Source organism: Dipodomys merriami, unplaced genomic scaffold, assembly GCF_024711535.1.
Source record: "Dipodomys merriami isolate MVZ:Mamm:240054 unplaced genomic scaffold, mDipMer1.0.p SCAF_213, whole genome shotgun sequence".
In the NCBI taxonomy this organism is placed as follows: domain Eukaryota; kingdom Metazoa; phylum Chordata; class Mammalia; order Rodentia; family Heteromyidae; genus Dipodomys; species Dipodomys merriami.
The window spans coordinates 577239-598430 of NW_027203527.1; the positions used below are offsets into that span (position 1 = coordinate 577239).

Sequence of the window (21192 nt, forward strand, 5' to 3'; positions counted from 1 at the left end):
CACACTGTTCAGTTCCTGTGTCACTGGTGATGGTTCTTTCTATAGTTCTTCCTAAAAACAGGGACAACGGTATGTCAGCCTCTTTTCATTCGGATTCTCGTTTCGCTCATGTTGTCGATGGAGAAATAGGGTTCATGTTGGCTCCTTCCATCTTGGAGAGCTGATTCTCAGGTAGATAATGAAGGAGCCTGCTTTTCAATTCGCCCCATTGTGTTTCTGTAGGTGAGGTCAAAGTGGCCATGGAAAGGGACCACCACTGAAATTTTGAACAAAGATAAAGGCCATAATCACTTAAGACCCTTCCTTGGTCTGTAAGGGATTTAACAGCAGCTTGGCATACAGCACCTCATGGTTGACTGCAAAGCACAACTTTTCAAGCAAAACAATAAATAAAATAAAAATGACTGGGGCTGGGATGTAGCTCAGTGGCAAAGCACTTGCCTAGCAAGTGCAGCATCCTGGATTCAATCCTCAGGACCAAAAAAAGAAAAGACAAAAGAAAAATATAGTTAAAACAAAAACGAAAAGAAAGTGAGCAGGTGGAGAGTTCTACAGACAAACCAGACAATCACATGTTTGCATTTCCTCAAGAGCTCTTATTAGATAAAGCCCATCCACATAAAGGAGGATAATCTGTTTTATTCAAAGTGTGTTGACTTAAATGTTCAGCTTATTGAAAAATTACCCTCATGGCAATATCTCAATGAGTATTTCATCAAACACTGAGTACCTTGGCCTCACCAAATTCGCAAATGAAATGAACCATCATGCTTGGCTACTCTGAAAGTTAGAAACAGGACCATTTGTTATAAAACCTCCAGAAAAATGCCCTAAAATCACTTTGAATGGTGTATTTGGACAAAGAAATAAGAACAACAATTTTTTTTTTTTTGCTGGCACTGCACGGCTGGTGGAGCCCTTCAGAAAGGCAACAGACTCTATCTAGCAAGGCAGTGAGCATTAAATACACGAGCTCCTGGATCACGCCCCTAAAGTCCCAATCCTGACTCCTCTGATCTTCAATAGTGCAATTTGCTGCCCCTGTCTGCCCCAATTATCCCATCTGTAAAGCGGACAGAGGCGTAAATGTTTTAACTCATGGGAAGTTTGTTAAATGGTATAAGGAACATGTGCTATCTACAAATAGGCATTTTATTATAATGTAAATGAAGAAGAAAGCCCAATATTTCTTTTCACGTTTGTCATCTTAGAGATAATTTTGTAGAATATTTTTTGTTTCCTCTGCTTCTGCTTCTGCTTCCCCTTCTCCTTGTTTTAGTTTGATTTGGTTTGGTTTTCTCTTTAAGCCGAAAACTTAACAGAGGATTACAGCAACCTTACCCCATCCTACCTCTACCCTGAGGCTGGTATTCCCATGGCTCCCAAGAAACCCTGGGTGTCATGTGTTGTTTATCACAGGGGAGGTCCCTGCTCCACAGCTGGGACTTAACTATGAAGGGATTGGTTACCTTTGAGCCAATGGCAAGGCAGGCCTACCATGTTATTAACCTTGCAAATGGACCACCCTACTTTAATGAATTGATGACTAAATTCCATAGTGGTAAGGCCATTTAAGGAGGTAAAAAAAAGTCAGCATTTAGTATTACAAAAACAACATGCTGTTTTCTTTTCACAAAGTAAATTATCATCACGTAAGCCTTGTTAAATAATATATATTAATATATGTGTGTATGTGTGATGTATCACAGAGGAAACTTTGAATAATTAATATACACTTTAATATGAATGACTAGAATAAGGGAGAGGGCAAACAGAGAGGGTAAGGAGGGTGAATATAGTCCAGTCCTTTATATGCATACATGAAATAGAACAATGAAGATTGTGTTCAGACTGGGAGGGTGAATCAGGAAGAATGATGGTGGGGTAAAGTTGATGGGGATACCTTGTAAACATATATGTAAATAAGACCATGAACCCCCTTGCACACTAATATATGCTGACAAAAACAGAAAGAAATAAGCTGGATACATCCATTATTATAAGTACCCAGAAGGCTGAGATCCAAAGGATCTTGGTTCAAGACTAGTTTGGACAGAAAATTCCATGAGACCCAACTCCAAAATAACTAGCAAAAAGCTAGGCTAGATGTATGGTCCAAATGGTAGAGTTTCAACCAAGCAAGCAAGCATGAGATCCTGAGTTCAGACCTGAATACCAGGGGAAGGGGGGAGTATAATAGTAACTGGTAAAATTATTTATAGTATTTAAGATGAAATTATATTCCCAAAGATGTAATTGATGATATCTCCAGGAAAGGGATCACACTATACACAGTATCTTCCATGTATCTAGACAAGAACTCAGTACTTCATGTAAATTACCACTTATATGGCAGGTACAACTGTTCTGTATTTGAGAAAGCTGGTGGATGGGTGCAGCAACTTGCCCAAGGGCATGCAGCTAGTTGGTGGCAGAGTCAGAACTCAACCCTACGTCTAGGTTCCCCAGCCTAGGTTCTTTATGAAGTCTGTACTCACAGGTCTAGGTCTTGCTTCTAAAGCTGCTCCCATCCATTTCACATGGGCAAGATGCCATTCTTTAAAATGAATGACTAGGATAAGGGAGAGGGCAAACAGAGAGGGTAAGGAGGGTGTATATAGCCCAGTACTTTATATGCATACATGAAGACTAAGTTGTACATGAAGTTTATCTTTGATGAGCTTTCATTTTATACCTTTTAGAACTTCTAGCCAGCCTGCACCTCCATTAGTCTCTTGTTGGCTGGCCAGATAGCTTTGAGTGGAGCATTCATCTGAGTCTGTTTCTTTTATGGTATTTCTTAACTTTTAATATCACTACCCCCTTCTTTATTCAGCATTTGTCTGCCGTTTCTACAGCATGTCATAATGATAAGCACCAAGTTGCAAGGCCAACCACTGACTAATTACCTCTTGGTGTTTGAATCTTTAAAACCATAAGATGCTATACAATTGGAGTATGAAAATATCGCCCACAGGCTCACAGCTTGAGCACTTTGTCCTCTTTTGGTGTTGCTGTTTGGGGAAGTGGTAAAAACTTTAGGAGATGGGGCCTAGTTGAAGAAAACAAGTCACTTGGACAAGTCTTGGAAAGTTCTACCTGGCCCCAGTTCTTCCTGTCCACCATGAGGGGAATGGTCTCTTTTCCACATGCTCCTGTCATCATAATGTTTTGTCTTGCCACAGGCCCAGAAATAACAAGACTGTGGTCTGAAATCTCCAAAACGCTGAGCCAAAAGAAATCCTTCCCCTCTCCCATAAGGTGTTTACATCAGTATTTTGACCCAGCCACAAGAAAAGTAACTAATTACAGGTACAAGTAAATCACTTGTTTTGTTAAATATACATTCTAAAGAAAGCAAGCAACAGAACTCAAGGGGAAAAGGGTGAAAAAGTACAGCAGGAGAGCTCACTGGACACTGATGAACGTGAACCATACAACTTGTAAGTGGAGGTGAGGGACTGGAATGGAGGGAGGAAACAAAAGACACTGTATGAAAGGAAATATATTTATTACCTGATTCATAATTGTAATCCCTCTGTACATCATTTTTATAATAACAATAAAGTAAATTAATTATAAAAAATAAAACAAAGAACACAAGGAAAAGCACTGTAAGCGATGCAATTTCAGCGAAGGACGATATTTTCAGTCACGTGGAACTTTTACTCACCTAGGTAGCCACATATTTGGCCTGTGCACATGGCGCCTAGACTGCATCTGAACCACTAACCATCAAGACAGGGGAAATGTTCTTAGAAATCTGAGGAGAATCAGCAGGGTGACTCCTCCTCACTGGGAACCTCCAATATCTGATAACTCATTTGGTGATGAGGGTTATAGTTCTGTCCTGCTCAGCTGACTTCCTGTCCTAGCATCAACACTGAGTCTTTCCTCTAAAGCATAAGATACTTCCTGTTTTCTGTTGCTCAGCTGAGCAACTGGCAACACTGCTGTCACTAGGAGCAAAGCCTAGAGTCCAATTTAGAGACTTTGATTTTCTTTATGTGTTCAAACCCTGTAATCAAGCCTTCTTTCTCTCACCCAGATTTCCTGTGTCCTATCTCTGGATCCTCTCTCTTTGTGTAGTTTGTATTCACACACACACACACACACACACACACACACACACACTACACACACTAAATACTAAATACTTGGATGCAAAGAGGAAAATGTATGGTAATCAGTACAAATGACCCATTAGAACACAAGCCCTCTATCTGTTTATCAGAAGATACAATAGTGTGTTTCTTTCTGCAACAGTGGCACAAAGAAGAGTGTACTGAGGTATAATTTCCTATGATTAACTATAATCGGAGCTCTTTTCCCCAAATCTCTCATTGGGTGGTTTTGAGCACATCAACACACTGCCTACAAGTAAATCCTGTCCATCAAACCTTTATTTTTCTTTCCTGAACCTTCTACTTTGCAGGCAAACACTGTTTTGCTATTAAAATGCCAATAAATGAAGATTTAGAAAAATCCTTTATCACCAAATTTCATACTGAGCCAACTGAATTTCAATCCTGAGAAAAACTACATGGCAGATAAAGATTCATCTAGTAAAAGGCAAAATTAAATAACAGAAAAGCAGTAAGATTTCATTTACTATAATACAACTAATTACAAGCAAATGAAGGAGTGTTTGCAACTAATGCTGAAGAGAGGACAGAGACTCTTAAGCCCTCACATAGGTTTTAGATAAATATATATATATATATATGTATATATATATTAGGTTTTAGATATATTTCAACATTTCATTTTGAAAAAAGCTTATGAAGAAGATACATATTAAAAAACTCAGTGATGTAAAATGAGTAAGTGACTTACTCAAGTAAGTGACAAAGTTGGAATTTTAAGAGCCTGAATCACTCAACTGAGTGAATGATCTTAATGACCTTGGTCAATGACCTTTCTCAGAAAAGCAGGTTTGAGTGGATTGCTTAAACCTCCTGAGAGGAGGTAGAGATCTGGAGGTATAATCAGGAGGTAGAGCTCTGATATCCAATTCAAAGCCAGCCTGGGCAAAAATGACAGTGAGATTCTTATCTCCAACAAACTAATAAAAATAAATAAAAGTTGAAATAGAGCGATGGATCAAGTGGTAGAGCACTAGCCTTGAGCAAAAGAAGTGCAGGGAAAGCACCCATGTCCAGAGTTAATGCCCCAGGACTGGCACCAAAAAAAAAAAAAAAAAAAAAAGGAAAAGAAAGGCAAGTTTGCCCAATATACTCACTCAGTGGATGTGACAGAACTCCAAGACTCCCTGGAATTTTCCCCCAGAAATCTCACCTCTTGTCTTGTTTCCAAAAACCCACTCCATCTTTTTGGAATGAAAACTCTTACGAGTGGCTATCCTCTTGAAGCGTGTAAGCTATAGCTGAACGTGGTGGTGCATACAACTGTAGTCCCAGATACTCTGTAAGCAGATCCAGGAGTGTTGTATGTTGTGTCCACTTTTGCAAGGACAGATCAGTAAAGTTAATGAGACTCTGTCTCACAAACAAAAGGGCAAGGGGTATGACTCAAGTGATATTAATGCTTGCTTGGCAATTATTAATAAGATAGCTAAGAATATAGGTGTGAGCTATTGGAACCAGCTAGAATTTTTTTAGTAAACTGAGGAACTCAATATTGTAGATGCTAATAAAGCATTATATAATCACCCACCCATCCAGAAATTTATTCAACCATTTGCTAAATTAGTCACTCATTCAGAATATCTATTGGGTTAAAACTTGTGCTAAATTCTAGGTATTTTACAAAACTCTCATTCAGGGTGTGTGTGTGTGTGTGTGTGTGTGTGTGTGTGTGTGTGTGTGTGTGTGTGTGTGTGTGTGTGTGTGTGTGTGTGTGTGTGTGTGTGTGTGTGTGTGTGTGTGTGTGTGTGTGTGTGTGTGTGTGTGTGTGTGTGCTGGTTCTGGGGCTTAAACTCGGGGCCTGGACGCTGCCACTGCACTATTGTACTCGAGGCTAGCTCTCTACCACTTACTTGAGCCACAGCTCTACTTCCCCTTAGTTTTTAATCCTTCTGCTTGGTTGATGGATTCTAGAATAGTTGAATGAGGTTTATGTTAAATATGTTTCAAAAATCATAATGAAGCCATTAATTACTGCATAGTTTGAAGTTTCTTCCATTGACATAAAGAGCTCACTTCAGAATATTCTTCAGAAGATATTTTTGGTCAGAGATGTTGTCTACATATTGCTTGTCAAACACAAAACTGTTTTCAGAACCAGAGAAGTACTCAGATTTCTGAAAATTGTCTACAAGAATTGTGAGGTCCTTGTTGTCCTTGTTGAAAAGTATGATCACTGTGATAAAGACATGAACTGAGTCTCTCCAGAGGCCAATGGAAAGTAGATTCCTGCTCCAGGCTTCCCTTCTACAACCAACCAAACACTGCCATTCTTCCTCTGCTCTTCATAATTATCTCAACAGTCCAGAGTTCTACCAACTCTGAGAAATCTCTAACAATCGCTTTTAGCATTTAGTTCTGAACTACATGAGAGCATCATTTTCTGAGGGTTACAAAGGAAAAGACTAATCAGGAAAACAAAGTACAACATTGCTAGACGCTTGTAACTCACACCTGTAATCCTAGCTAATCAGGAAGCTGTGATCTGAGGATCATGGTTCAAAGTCAGCCTGGGTAGGAAAATCCATGTGGCTCTAATCTTCAGTTAATCACCAAAAAATCTGGAAGTGGAACTATGGTTCAAGTAATAAGAGTGTCATCCTTGAGTGAAAAAGCTAAAGGAGAGTGCCCAGGCCCTGAGTCCAAGCCCTAGTACCAGCATCAACAAAAATAATAAATGAATAAGTAAACAAATAAAACATATTGTCAAGATGCCAATGTTTTGAACGCATTTATTCATGTTTGTATTTGTGGATGGAAAGTACAAAGTTTGGTTACAAATCAACCAAAAATGGCTACCACTTCTATCTATTGTTAACAGAATTGTTAACAGAAAATAAACAGATGCAGCTCCTTTGGTATATACAAGCCTTTGAAGTTTTCTGTTAGAAAACTATTAGTGACATCTTTTTCCTTCCTTTGTAGTTCTTTCCCTTGAAAACGACATTGTTTTACACTTAAGAGTTCAGTTTTGCAACACACCTGTAAATTACAAACATTTCCAGTTGAAACTTGCTTCCTACCATGCAATAGAAAACTTGCCATGTGCCTTGGTTCAATAATATATTACAAAGAGAAAGGGAGCACAGTACAAAAACTTAGCGTGTCTGTATGTTCATGGCCTAAATACTGACTGATTTGAAAAGCTTTTCACTAGATGGTCATCAAAATTATAGACAATAGCCATTAAGAACACATTTAGCTAGTAGCACACCAGTCATTTGGGTATTCAAAGGCTCAACAAACAGAATTCTGGGATGCTGTTTCCATTTTCATTTTCCAGTTCAGATGGTTCCAGCTGACGATATTCAAATGTCACACGATTTATGTGTTTTCCACTGGAGACCATGCGCACCACAGTGTTGTCACAGCCAATTTTCATCTGGGCTGTAATGGATGGAAATAGGAGTTTCTCAGTAGGTTAGAAACCATACATACTATTGCTGTCCACCAGATCATTTAAACACAGTGAAACATGGTAGGCGTATCCCTCTACACATTCTCTTACATACACTATTGGGTGAAGCATTTTTGTTGTTGTTGTTTTGTTTTGATATATCATGAAATCAGGTAGGAAAGTGGGCAAAGGCTACCCATGAACTTTCTCTCTGTGGGGGACAAGACTGTCCCTTGGGACAGGTTGGAAATGCACAGAGACAGTTGCAAGAGGGTGTCACCAAACCTGGGGTTTAATGATCAAGGGCTAAGGGCATGTACCACTGGATGTTTATGTAGAGCAAAGATTTAAAAATCACCTGCTTATTTTTTCCTGATCTAGATAGTAAGTGTTGTGCATGTAAATCAAAGGTCAATTGCACAGTACAGACACACACGGTATAGGCTAGCTCCTGTTCTAGGGCCCAGCTGCATCTTTTCTGTCTCAGTGCTCTGCATGTCTGAAATAACTTCTAATATCCGCACTTGTCTTTTATCCACTATTCTTGTTATCCATGTGAACATCTGTCAACTTACTCTTCTCATGAAGGTGTGCCTGAGTAGTCATATATTGAAAGTCACATTATATTTTTAATTAAAAAATCATTTTCCTTTTATTTGTCCAGCCTCAAGCTGATTCCTAGGAAAGATTTGGCTGCCCCACAATAATTCTTCCTGCTGCTGTAATTTCCTTAACTTCCCTCCATACTTTTTGTCTCTATGAGGTGTTTCTAAATTCTGAGAAGACAAATTCTATGACCATTGGGTAACAGGAGCCTCACAAACACTCACCTGGGCTTAAATAAAGTGAAATCATTCCATGTTTTTAAGGTAAAAGTCAATTTATGATGTTTTCAAACATCATAAACATTGATCCTGTAAATTTTTTTAGTTATTTTAGTTAATATGAGAGAATTTCACACTTACTTTATGACTAGAGGGCCACAATTTTTTTTTTTTGGGTCGGTTATGGGGCTTGAACTCTGGGCCTGAGCACTGTCCCTCAGCTCTTCAGCTCAAGGCTAGCGCTCTACCACTTGAGCTACAACTCCACTTCCAGTTTTCTGGTGGCTTATTGGAGATAAGAGTTTCATGGACTTTCCTGCCCGGGGTTGGCTTTGACCGTGATCCTCAGATCTCGGCCTCCCGAGTAGCTAGGATTACAGGCGTGAGCCACCAGCGCCCAGCTACATTTCTTTTTCTTTCTTTTTCTTTTTTTTTGAGGAGGGTCCAGTTGTGGGGCCTGAACTCTGGGCCTGGGCGCTGTCCCTCAGCTTTTCAGCTCAAGGCTAGTTCTCTACCACTTGAGCCACAGCGCCACTCCCGGCTTTTTTCTTTTTGCTTATGTGGTGCTCAAGAACAAACCCAGGGCCTCATGCATGCAAGGCAAGCGCTCTACCACTGAGCCACCTTCCCAGCCCACATTTATTTTTCTTTAAACAATTTGAAAGGTTATTCTGATCTTATTCCAAACTTCATATAATACATCTTATTTCCTTTAATGTACCGATTATTTATTTTGACATAGATTTTAATAAAATTCAATTTAAAGGACAAAATCAATTTATACTTTTTAACAATTTAGGAAGGACTTGTGGGATTAGAGTGGAAGAAAAACAAACATATTTAAAATGAACCACCAAAAACTGATATTATTTGCAACTTAAAGCCATCTAAAAACTGACTTTAATTATGTACATAAATTAGGCAAAAGTATTTTTGGCCCTTGTCTAGCTCTTTTGCCACCTTCAAAGTCATGTGATTCAATCAGAAAAATGACCCTGGCTTTAATGATGTGGATTTTTAAGAACAAATGTCCTTTAATCTAAACTTTCCTTTTAAGCTGGGTGCCAGTGGCTTACCCCTGTCATCCTAGCTACTCAGTAGGCTTAGATCTAAGGATTGAGGTTGGGAGCCTGTTTAGGCAGGAAAGTCCATGAGACTCTGCTCTCCAATGAATCACCAAAAGGTCAGAAATGGAGCTGTGACTCAAATGGTAGAGTACTAGCCTTGAGCAAAAAAGCTCAGGCCCTGAGCTCAAGCCCCAGGACTGTCAAAAAAAAAAAAAAATGAAGTCTTGTTGTGTTTAGGGAGGGTAGAGACAGAGACTACACTAGGCCATAGTGTCTACCTCTATGTATTAATTCTGGCTCAGACCTGTTTTTCCTATCAAGGTCTCAGCATCAAGTTAGAGAAAGAAAACACTGTTGAGTTGACCTGGTTTTAAAGGTAACTGGGCACAACTGATCAAAGTGACTCTGCTTAGAGTTTTCTTACTTACATAGGGAAGAGTCTATGATTGGAATTACCTATGAGATTAGACACTGGGATGCTTCATCTTCTTTTTTTATTTTATTTCTCTTAAGATACAAATGGAGCCAGGTGCCAGTGGCTCACACCTCTAATCCTAGCTATTCAGGAGGCTGAGATCTGAGGATCGCGGTTCAAAGCCATCCTGGGCAGAAAATTCTGTGAGATTCTTATCTCCAATAAACTACTAGAAAACTGGAAAGTGGCGTTGTAGCTCAAGCAGTAGAGCGCGTGCCTTGAGCTGAAGAGTGCAGGGACAGTGCCCAAGCCCAGAGTTCAAGCCCCATGACTGACAAAATAAAAATAAAAAAGATGCACATAGACATAGACAAAAAAAATAAAAAAAGATGCACACTAGAGGTATGTTTAATGTAATTCCCCTCCCCCCCACACACACACATGCACTTGGTTAGCTTGGTCATGAGGCCAGTCATTTCTATCCCATCCTCATCCACCTGTACATGATCACATGGAAATCCTCACTGGTCTCTAATAAAGAAGGTCTGCTTCTGCTTGGCAGCTGTATACTGAACCAATTGGGTTTTTTGCTTTTTTGGGAGGTCCGGTCGTGGGGCCTGAACTCTGGGCCTGGGCGCTGTCCTTCAGCTCTTCAGCTCAAGGCTAGTGCTCCACCACTTGAACCACAGCGCCACTTCCAGCTTTTTTTCCCCTGCTTATGTGGTGCTGAGGAATTGAACCCAGGGCCTCAAGCATGCAAGGCAAGTGCCCTACCACTAAGCCACCTTCCCAGACCTTTTTTTGCTTTTTTGTTTTTTGGGTTTTTTTTGTTTTTTTTTTTTGGTTGTGGGACTTAAACTCTGGGCCTGGACACTGTCCCTCAGCTCTTCAGCTCAAGGCTAGTGCTCTACCACTTGAGCCACAGTGCCACTTCCAGTTTTCTGGTGGTTTATTAGAGATAAGAGTTGTATGGACTTTCCTGCCTGGGGCTGGCTTTGAACCATGATCCTTAGATCTCAGCCTCCTGAGTAGCTAGGATTACAAGTGTGAGCCACTGACGCCCGACCCAATTGTTTTTTTGATTTTTGTTTTTTTTTAAATTATAAGCGGCCATTTTAGGATTGACCATTTACTTTTGGGCTGCAATGGCCTCTAAGGAGCTGGTTTAGCTGCTAGAAGTTGGGGCCCTCAGCAGTTCAGACAGCAGTTCTAGTAAGGCTTACTCCTTTATTGTTTATTTGCTATAAGTAACAAACACATACACACACAAGTGGAAAATATATTTAACTATTATTATATTGTTGCATTAATTTTGTTGTCATTGTTAGTATTGTTACCAATCCTTGGTACATCTACGGTTTGAACCATTCGTTTTTCAATAAACATACACTTTAGCCTCCGGAGGATGAAGGGAGGGATCCCCTGAGTCTTTCAATAAGTATTAGTCTTTCAATAAATATATACTTTAACAACAGAGGATGAAGGGAGGGATTCCCAAGAATATGAAAAAAATGAAAAGTTTTATCTTTTCACTTTTACTTGGGGCCAGTGTTAAATATATATCCTACTTGCTTCATAGCTATAATTTGATCATGCATAAGCTCAAACATATACTTCTAATATTGGCTCAGTGAGTTTATTTTGGAAGAACTTGTTTTCCAATATATAGAAACACAGGGTGGAGGGGTGTTTATGTAAAGTAACATGGGTGGGCACATGATTAATAATTGAAGAACTAGCTTACCAGGACCATGAAAAGGGTAGCAGAGATCAGCTAATGGCATCATCTTAGAAGGGTCTAATCCAGTTCCTCCTAGTAGCTCTACAAAGTCTCCAATTTCCCCACAATCTGCTGGAGGTCTCTAAGAAAATAAAACAACAGAGCAAGGTATATTTAAATCAGTGACAGAAGTCAAATCAGTGTTGGGGGGGGGGGTTCATTTAATCAGCCCTATGCACCCTGGAAGTGCCATTGGTATTTAGTATCTGGAACTCTGGAAATTAATCATAAGAATCACTTTCCTAAATAGCTTGAGTAAATCAGGCATATTGTCTAAAATGTGCTTACAGGAATCGATAAACTTGATATGAAATATTAAAATACTTTGCTTTTCAAATCACATGGACACATGGAATTATTTGAATTTCTTAATGTAGGCAGGCAGAGTTAAATGAAATCAGTTATCTGCACTTTATAAACAGGATTTCAGGTTTTTTTCCTTTAACTCATCTCCTTTCCTCTTCTTGAAGAAACTTTTTTTTTTTTTTTTTAATGTGTATGCTAGTCCTGAGGCTTGAATGTAGGGCCTGGGTTCTATCCCTGAGCTTTTGTGTTCAAGGCTAGCACTCTACAATTTGAGACAAAGTTCCACTTCTGGCTTTTTGGTAGTTAATTGGAGATAAGAGTCTCATGGACTTTTCTGCCTAGGCTGGCTTTGAACCATGGTCCTCACCTCTCAGCCTCCTGGGTAGCTAAGATGACAGGCATAAGCCACAGGCAACTCTCCTTTCTTTTTTCTTTCTTTCTTTTTTTTTTTTTTTTTTTTTGTCAGTCATGGGAGCTGAACTCTGGGCCCAGGGACTGTTCCTCAGCTCTTTAGCTCAAGGCTAGCGCTCTACTGCTTGAGCTACAGTGCCACTTCTGGTGTTTTTGTGCTTATGGAGTGCTGAAGAATCAAACCCAGGGCCTCATGCATGTGAGGCAAGCACTCTACCACTGAGCCACCTTCCCAGGCCTCTCCTTTCTTCTTTTTTTTTTTTTTTTTTGGGGGGGGGTCCAGTCGTGGGGCCTGAACTTTGGGCCTGGGCGCTGTCCCTCAGCTCTTCAGCTCAAGGCTAGCGCTCTACCACTTGAGCCACAGCGCCACTTCTGGCTTTTTTCTTTTTGCTTTTTGCTTATGTGGTGCTGAGGAATCGAACTCAGGGCCTCATGCATGCAAGGCAAGCGCTCTACCACTGAGCCACCTTCCCAGCCCCTCCTTTCTTCTTTATAAAAGGATTTTTATTCCATTGGAACGTATCATTTCTATCAACAAAGATTTTGATTAATTATGATCCTATTAAAGAAAGAATAAAACTGACTTAGGGCCCCAAGTTCACTGAACACACCAATCATCTTTCTCCTTTCAATGAAAACAGATTTATGTGAAGGTACTCAACAGAAGAATGGATGTGAGAACTGATCTGTGTGACCCACTGTAGCCACCTTCCCCTGCTTCCCCTCACCCTTCCCCTAGTCTTACTCACAGCAATTCATGTGCCTCACTCCACCAACACAAAGAAAACAGCTACTCTTGGCCCTACTGAATTGCTTTGGGTACCCCCTCTCTTGTGAGCAGGCTGCCTCCTCAGCATGCCACCTGTGCAGAACACAGGGCCCAGCTTGAGTACTGACTTTAATGCTCTGCTCTCTCTGTATCGAAGTAATTAATTCACTAGTGCTGCAGATTCAATTCTAGGCCTTGTATTTGGTAGCCCCGCCCCTCCAGTCCATTTGTTTTTAGTTTGTTTTTCAGATGAGATTTCACTCTACCTTTCTCTGGGATCATCCTATGCCTGTTTGTCAAGTGGCTAGGATTACAGGCATGTGCCTCCATACCAAGCTGTCTTGAAATTCTCAATTTCATTCTGTAATATCTCCTATAATTTGCATAGCTCATTTTGCCTGTAATCCTGTTCTTCACAGAAATGTAGCAAAGCCTGATAGGTATCTATAAGTTAACTAGCACAAAGGAAACAATTGAAAATAGGGACTTAGGCAGAAGTGCACATATTACACATTTAGAAGGACACTGGCCAACCTGTTGTAGCTCACCGCTATAATCCTAGATATTCAGAAGGCTGAAATCTGGGGTTCATGATTCAAAGCCAGCCTGGGCAGAAAAGTCTGTGAGACTCTTATCTACAAGAAACTATTTTTTTTAAGGCAGAAGTGGTAGAGCACTAGCCTTGAGCAAAAGGATCAGCCCCTGAGTTCAAGCCCCAGGACCAGCACCAAAAGAAGAAAAGTAAAAGAAGGAGGAGGAGGAGGAGGAGGAGAAGGAGGAGGAGGAGGAAGGAGAAGAAGAAGGAGGACATTGAAATACAATGGAAACTATACCATGAATTACCACATACTATAATGACAACTGTACAGCTGATGAAAGGCGCCCGGAGGGGACTCTATATTAAAACAGCCTACTATGTGTGGGATTCTATGTTTAGGTACTTTACATATAATTTCATCAAGTGATGAAATAGAGATTTAATTAACCTCCCTGTGCATAAGGCTTCATGTTTGTGAATTGAGAGTCAAATTAAACTATATAGGGGTGAAAGGAAAAAAAAGTAATTGCCTTTCCCCTGGGTAGAGAGGGTGTCCAAGGGGAACATCTCCAAAGACAGAAATTTCCGTTTGATTCTTTAGGTTCCAAATGTCAGCAGGTGGTGTTGAAAAGGCATGTTTGAAAGAGTAAAGTGGGAAACAAAGAAATTGGGAAGAAGCAGAAAGTAAAATGAGGGGACAAAACAAAGAAGCCCAGATGCTGCTATTCCTTGGTGTTCAATGACCTCTCCTCTGTAATCCTCTCTCATTCTCCAGGCTCAGCCTCCCAGCGCTGGAATTACAGGTGTGCATCACCATCCTCAGCCCTCAAGAAATACTTTTTTTTTTTTTAAGGAATAGATGACTAGAACACATAAGGCTCTAAAATGTTAAGGGAAGAGCCGGGTGCCAGTGGCTCATGTCTGTAATCTTAGCTACTCAGGAGGCTGAGATCTAAGGATCGCAGTTCAAAGCCAGCCAGGGAAGGAAAGCCCATGAGACTCTTTATCTCCAATAAACCACCAGAAAACCAGAAGTGGTGCTATGGGTCAAGTGGTAGAGAGCTAGCCTTGAGCTGAACAGCTCAGGCTAGCATCCAGGCTCAGAGTTCAAGCCTGATGGCAGATGACATACAAACAATATCAAACCAATGAGGCTGAACTACACACATTCAAATACCCCCTCATCAAAAGATCATTCTTTTACCAAGGCCTAGCAACAACAGCAAAAATAGGCAGTGGTCCACTAGAGGAGATTGGATATGCATTCTTTTTCTCAGCCCTGGTCCAATTTATTTGACTTCCACTACAATCTGTCTGATTAGGAACTCCGGCTACCTTTGATACCAGTACATAGGTATGTTATCTTCACCTCAGCATTTGAGCACATACATAGAAGGAAATGGGATGACTCACAGGGAAGATGATATCGGCACAAATAAATGTGGCTAAGTTTAGTATTCAGTTCTTCAACTGTGGAAGTTCATATGAAAGTAACTTGATAGGAATTCTCAGCTAATATTTTCAAAGCAAATGGATTGAATTAAATGTAATGCAAACACTTTGGTGCTTTTTGCAATCTAAAAATCCAATTTTGTATTTTATGCTACAGTTAGCATTCTTCCATCGCTAGCCCAGTTCTACCAATGAAATGCTTCCTTCGTATCAAAAGAAAATTCCAATAATCAGAAAAGCAGCTGTGCTGATGACTCACACTAGGTTCTGCTAGGAGAGAATTTTTGTAAAAGAAGACGAGTACAAGGGAGTTCAATTGTAATTACATACCACAAGTTTACCAATTGAGAGCACTCCTTACGTCACAAGCAAAATATTGAAGTTGTCAGAATGGGCACCTGAGCATGAGGCTTACAGCATGATGGAAATAGAAGAGAGCTTAAGCTAAAGCCGCCAGGGCAGTGCAGGGGAGCTTTAATAGCCGAAGGGAAAGGCTGCTCCAATTTTTGGATGTCACATCTGCTGGGGCTCTGATAAAATTCAGCTCTTGCCAAGTGATTAGCAAGGAAGCAAACCACTCACCTTTAAGTGAAGACCATGGAAGTGTCCCAGTGTGAGATCAGATATTTTGATGGCCACTGGATAAATGATGGAGAAGCTGCAGTTTCGATGCTGACGCGGGACCACCAGGGTAAACCTGCCATTTGGGGTCTGAGAGATGACATTGCAAGCTTTGTAAGGAGAGAGAGACAGAGACAGAGAGACAGAGAGAGACACAGACAGAGAGATGTTTACATTAGTTGATGTGCTAGGTATTTACAGAAATTGATCATGCCCCTATTCTAGGTTTCTGTTCATGGTCTAGAGTATTGTACTCAGAGACAGAATATATATTATAATGACATCTGCAGAAAGGAAAGAGTTGAGGAACAAAAACCATCATTGACATGGACCCTGTAGGTAGGTCCTCAGCTGCAGGGAGTTGTTTTATTACAATCAGAGGACATTACCAACCAGACAATAGTACTGCCTGGTAGAAGTTCTAGAAATATTTCTGTTTACTAACATCTCGGTTAAAGGCGGGCATCTGGGAGAATCAAGGCTTCAAAGTAAGGCCTGAACTCAAACCCTGTCTGTTTGAAATATTTACTCACAGAATTTGGGGTCCTATTTTTTTTTTTGTAATTAACTAAATACTTTTATCTCAAGTAAAACCTTCAGGCTAAGATTTAAATAGAAAGAAGGCTTAAGTCTGATGAACATTTGCTGGATATTGACTAATTTTTTAAAAAAATTTTGTGCTGGTCCTGGGCACTGTCCTTGTGTTCAAGGCTGGTGCTCTGCCACTTGAGCCACAGCTCCACTTTCAGCTATTTTTGTTGGTTATTTGGAGATAAGTCTCATGATTTTCCTGCCCGATCTGGCTTCAAACAGTGATACTCAGATCTCAGCCTCCTGAATAGCTAGGGTTATAGGCATGACCCACCAGCACCCAGCTTTAAAAAGTAAAATTTTAATGTATACTGCTCTCAAGAATTTCTGAAATTTGGGTTTCAATTCTGAAATTTGGTCTCAAATGTGGACTTAATGATATTCTTCTATCTACGAAACTGAAGCATTGGAATTTGCATTTTTGCTTATTATGGTACAAAAGTTTCTGACTGACCAGATCAAACCTAATTCTTGCCTCCTTCTATTTTTAATCACACTTAATTTCAAAAAGAACTGAAATGCCTCAGTTCTAGATGGTGTCTTGTGACTTCTTAACAAATAAAGTATAAAAAAGTATGGCATTTCATCCTCTAGAATTACTCTGCTCTAATCTTAGAAACACCCCGGGGAAGGAAAACCTATTTTATTTTTATGGAAAAGTTGATGAGCAGGGGGTTACAGTTAGGTAGGTAAGGTAATGAGTACAGTGTTTTTAAACACTGTTACCCCATCTCTCATTTTCTCCTGCTTACCCCCTCACTACTCCCCCCACCCAAGTTATAAGGTTATGTCCAACACAGTGTCAAGTGAGTATCTATACTGCATTAGTTCATCCTTTGTCCTGCTGTTTCTTTTTTGAATAGAATTAGAAGACCAGTAACACATTATCCTTGAGGTTAGGGCTCACCCCTCAATTACATGGAATAGTCACATCCATTTGTATGCATCCTGTAATGAGTGATATGCTTGCTAGCTTGCTTTCTCACTTTCTTTAAGATTTTTCCTTCAATGGGGAAACATAAACAAATGAGTGGATTCATTTTGATTAGGATAATCAGCTACACAACTATACAGCTTTCTAGTGTAATCTTAAATTATGTGATGGTCGATTCAGCATGGAAAGGCAACACAAAGATAACCTAGCCCAATCCTGTGTTCAGGGCATGACATCTGTCTACCATATCTCAAATGTGCAGCCTTTCAGCTTTTGCCTATTAGCTCTAGGACCACAGCTGCATATCTGATCCTTTAAGCTTATCCTGGAATGACTGGGGAGATTAAAGTTTGTCACAGAATGCATTACAGTACCTTAGGAGATCAAAACAAGACGATGAAGAAAAATAGACTTGTATCCACCGTAAGTTAGGATAGACCAGGAAGCACACTTAAAACTATTAATTTCATTTTCACAGTAATGAATAAAAAAATATTCTTTAGGTGATTTCTAAGTGTGAATGGATTTCCATTCAAACCATTTCTCATCAAATTTCCTACATCTAGGAGAATATTACCTTGAAAAAGCAGGTTTAGTAGAATAATGGAAGGGGTGACATTGATCAAGATGCATTGTACTCATAACCTGACTGATGGAAATAAACAGAAATAAATGGAATAAAAATCAGGTTTGATACCCTCTCCCCCAAGTCTCATCTTTTGAGTGAGAATACAAGAAGCTCACTTACGAAAGAGGTTGGAGTCCATCTTTATCGTTAGTGTGAATCCGTTTCCTGGCTCATGAACCCGGAAGAAGATCATGGCCACATTCTGGGAAGATCTGATGCTTCTTCTGATAAGACCACTCTCACAGAAATCTATGTACCGCTCCGTGGTGGGGAGGGGGTGGTCCTGGGAGCTAGGGAATTTCTCCCCCTTGAGGATCCATCCATCAAACACCTTTCCCCAAAAAATAAAATACATAGATGGTCACTTTTGTAACCTCTTCAACCATGAACATTGAAAAGGAGAGAAAAATTCTCCAGCTAGTTTACGTGAGAAATTGACAGCTCACATCCCCAGCCTAGTTGCTTCCCATTTCTGTATATTTGGACTGTGAGGACTGATGAGTAATTACACATAATTAATTCATGTGTTTTCCTGCATATGACTTTTTTTGGCTAACAATTGCTCAAGTATAGGTCTTAAAGCTGCTAAACTGTCCTATGCTTTATCTTAGCCCTTCAATTATTTGGCTAAAAGGAAATTATAGACAATGCACATTTTTATCTTGGTCATTGTTTTCCAAAAGAAGTCTACAGAAGCATTACTTGGATTTCATTAAGCCCTATCTTTCTTCTAGTCATTAAAATATGAACAAAACATCTCAAAATCAAAGAGCAAAGGAAACTGGGGAAGCAACATTCCGTTTTTGTGCATGTCCCGGGGCTTGGGCTCAAGGCCTCAGTGCTGTCCCTGGGGTTTTGTGCTCAAGGCCAGCACTCTACTACTTGAGCCACAGCTCTACTTCCCACTTTTTTGGTGGTTCATTGGAAATAAGAATCTCATGACTTTCCTGCCTAGGCTGGCTCTGAACCATGATCCTCAGATTTCAGCCTCCAGAGTAGCTAGGATCACAGGTGTGAGCCACCAGCGTTGGGCTCACCCATTATTTTACTTTTTGCTATCATCCCAAATTATTTAAAACACCAACAATGCTTTAGTTCTGCGATGCTGTCAGAAAAGCCATGGCTCCACGGGGTACTTTTGCTAGCTGGACAAAAGGCAATTGACTTTCCTCCCAGAATCCCACAGACTCCAGTTCAATGAGTCCAGCACAGCCTACATCAGCCAAACTGCCGGCAACCCAGCTACAAATTATTTCTGACATGTTTGACAGGCTCCAGAATAATTCTGCTCTGAAGGTTTTAATCTTGATTGTTCTCATTGGACAGTCGAGTCTATCAGCCATCCCAACCCAACCTGGGCAATTATGGCAGCTGGGTGTGGCGGGACCATGGGCTTGCAGGGCTGGTACTCCCCTCTCCTGACTCAAAGTAGATTCCTCCTCCACCTTCCCCCAGCTGCAGGGCCCTACTGTTCCCAGATCCAACTGTCAGGCTTTGAAGATAAGATCGTGCACCACAAGAGCCGAGCCAGGGGAGCTCAGATCTGGGATGTGTAGGGCTCACCTTCTCACCAAGATCCATGCTCTCCTCCTAGCTATTGGCTATGATCAGATTTGGCCTGGCCCAGGTTGAATCACAGTTTTCACGCTGCAAGTTCAAGGGTTTGCAAGTTCCCCGGGCTTCTAAAGCGTATAGGAAGAATTTAAACCACCCCAGGGCAGTGAAGTCTTTCTTGGAGTTGGAGCGAGGTTTCCACAGTATGCCCTTCCCCACCCCCCCACCCGCACCCGCACCCCGCGTGCCTCTCCAATTCAGGGCACCATAATGTGTACAGTGATGTTTGATTAGGAGTTGTCCCGGCTCCCTGTGCTTGGGGCGGGATTCCGGTCCTTTCCACGCCCCCCCCCCCCCGCGGTCCCCCAGGCCGCTCCCTCCCCCCCCCCCCGCCCTTCCCCGCAACCCCCCCCCAGGGTTCCCCGGGATAGGACGGAGTGCCTCACCTTCAGGAAATCCCCGCCCTGACAGTCGATGGAGACCAGGTCGTAGTGGATGGTGATGAACTCCTGGGGCTCCCCGATGAAGAAGGCGGCACAGTGCAGCTGCGGCTGGTCAGCGGTGAAGGTGAACTGGCCAGGGAGGCTCAGCATGTCCAGGCACCCTGGGGGAGGGCACCAAGCCGGGGTGGGGTGAGAGGGCATCTTGAGCTGCAGCTTCCACAGCGCCAGCCTCGCGCAATCCCTCTCCGCGCGCCCCATTCCTGGACTCTGTAGAGCACAGCGCCCCAAGCCAGAACTCCTCCTGGTTCCCGTACCCTGGGGCGGGATCCCACAGATCCTTACCTACCCGAGTCTCACCCGGAGGCCCTGACCCCAACCCGGGGATCCTGGACGCCCTGGGGCAGAGCCCCAACCTCCCCACCCCGCTGGCGCCAGCGGCGATCGCTGGCCAGCAGGGCGCCCAGACTCACGCAGAGCGCGGCGGTATGGCTGCTCAGCCAGGTCCCGCTTCAAGTTGGCGTTGAAAAGCAGGAGAGGGTCATAGCCCACCGCTTCTTGCATCTGCCAAGGAAAGGCAATCAGAGGAGAAAAGTTCAAGGGATGGGAAAGAAAGTGGACGGGAAGGTAGTGTGTGTGTGGGGGGGGGGAGGAGACCCTCCAATGCGGCCCAGGGAAAGCAGAGGAGAAGGTGTACAGTCCAGAGAAGGTCTTACACCCCTTCCTTTAGCCCAGGGCTTCCCCCATGGGAAGAAGGCAGGCAGGAGGCTCAGAGGAAGGGAAGAAAAAAACTGTCCGACAGAAATCAAGTGGGAGGGATAGGACTCCACCGAGGGGGGAAGATAGAACTAACCCCATATAAAAGAATAAAAAATAAAGGCAGAGGGCTGCCACTCGCGAGGAGAAATGGCTTACCTCTAGGTACCTGCTCTCCCCTCTCAGAGCGGCCAGGAAGAGCAGAATGAAGTGGCCCTGAAGTTTGAAGTTGGGTGGCATGCTGGCCTTGCCTCTGCAGCTGCAGGCTCCACTCCGGAGCTGCTGGCTGCACACCCGGAGAGCAGCGGAGTGAGAAGCTGCTGGGGTCCCTGGCAGGGTGTCTTTTATACAGCAGGAGACAGGGGAGGCTCCTTGCCCTGTAGCAGATTCAAGCTTAGTTACCATGGGTTACCCTGTGACCAAATGCGTGGCAGTGGGGGGGGGGTCCTCAGCCACAAATTTTCAGCATGGCCCAGCATTATTCACCAAGAATGATGACTTTTGTCATTACAACTCCCTGAGCTAGAGGTGGAGGCGAAGGAGGCGGAGAAGAAGGATCAAGTC

General features: G+C 42.0%; 1 protein-coding gene across 1 annotated transcript; it reads right to left on the reverse strand.

Moving 5' to 3' along the window:
- Window positions 1–6878: 6878 nt before the first annotated feature.
- Window positions 6879–20922, reverse strand: LOC138834369 (corticotropin-releasing factor-binding protein-like). Its single transcript, XM_070032996.1, has 7 exons — window positions 20788–20922; window positions 20346–20436; window positions 19879–20036; window positions 17999–18209; window positions 15687–15835; window positions 11593–11710; window positions 6879–7532 (listed from the first exon to the last, which is right to left on the reverse strand). The coding sequence occupies exons 1-7, from the start codon at window positions 20866–20868 to the stop codon at window positions 7375–7377; spliced, it is 966 nt and encodes a 321-aa protein (XP_069889097.1). The 5' UTR covers window positions 20869–20922; the 3' UTR covers window positions 6879–7374.
- Window positions 20923–21192: the final 270 nt, after the last annotated feature.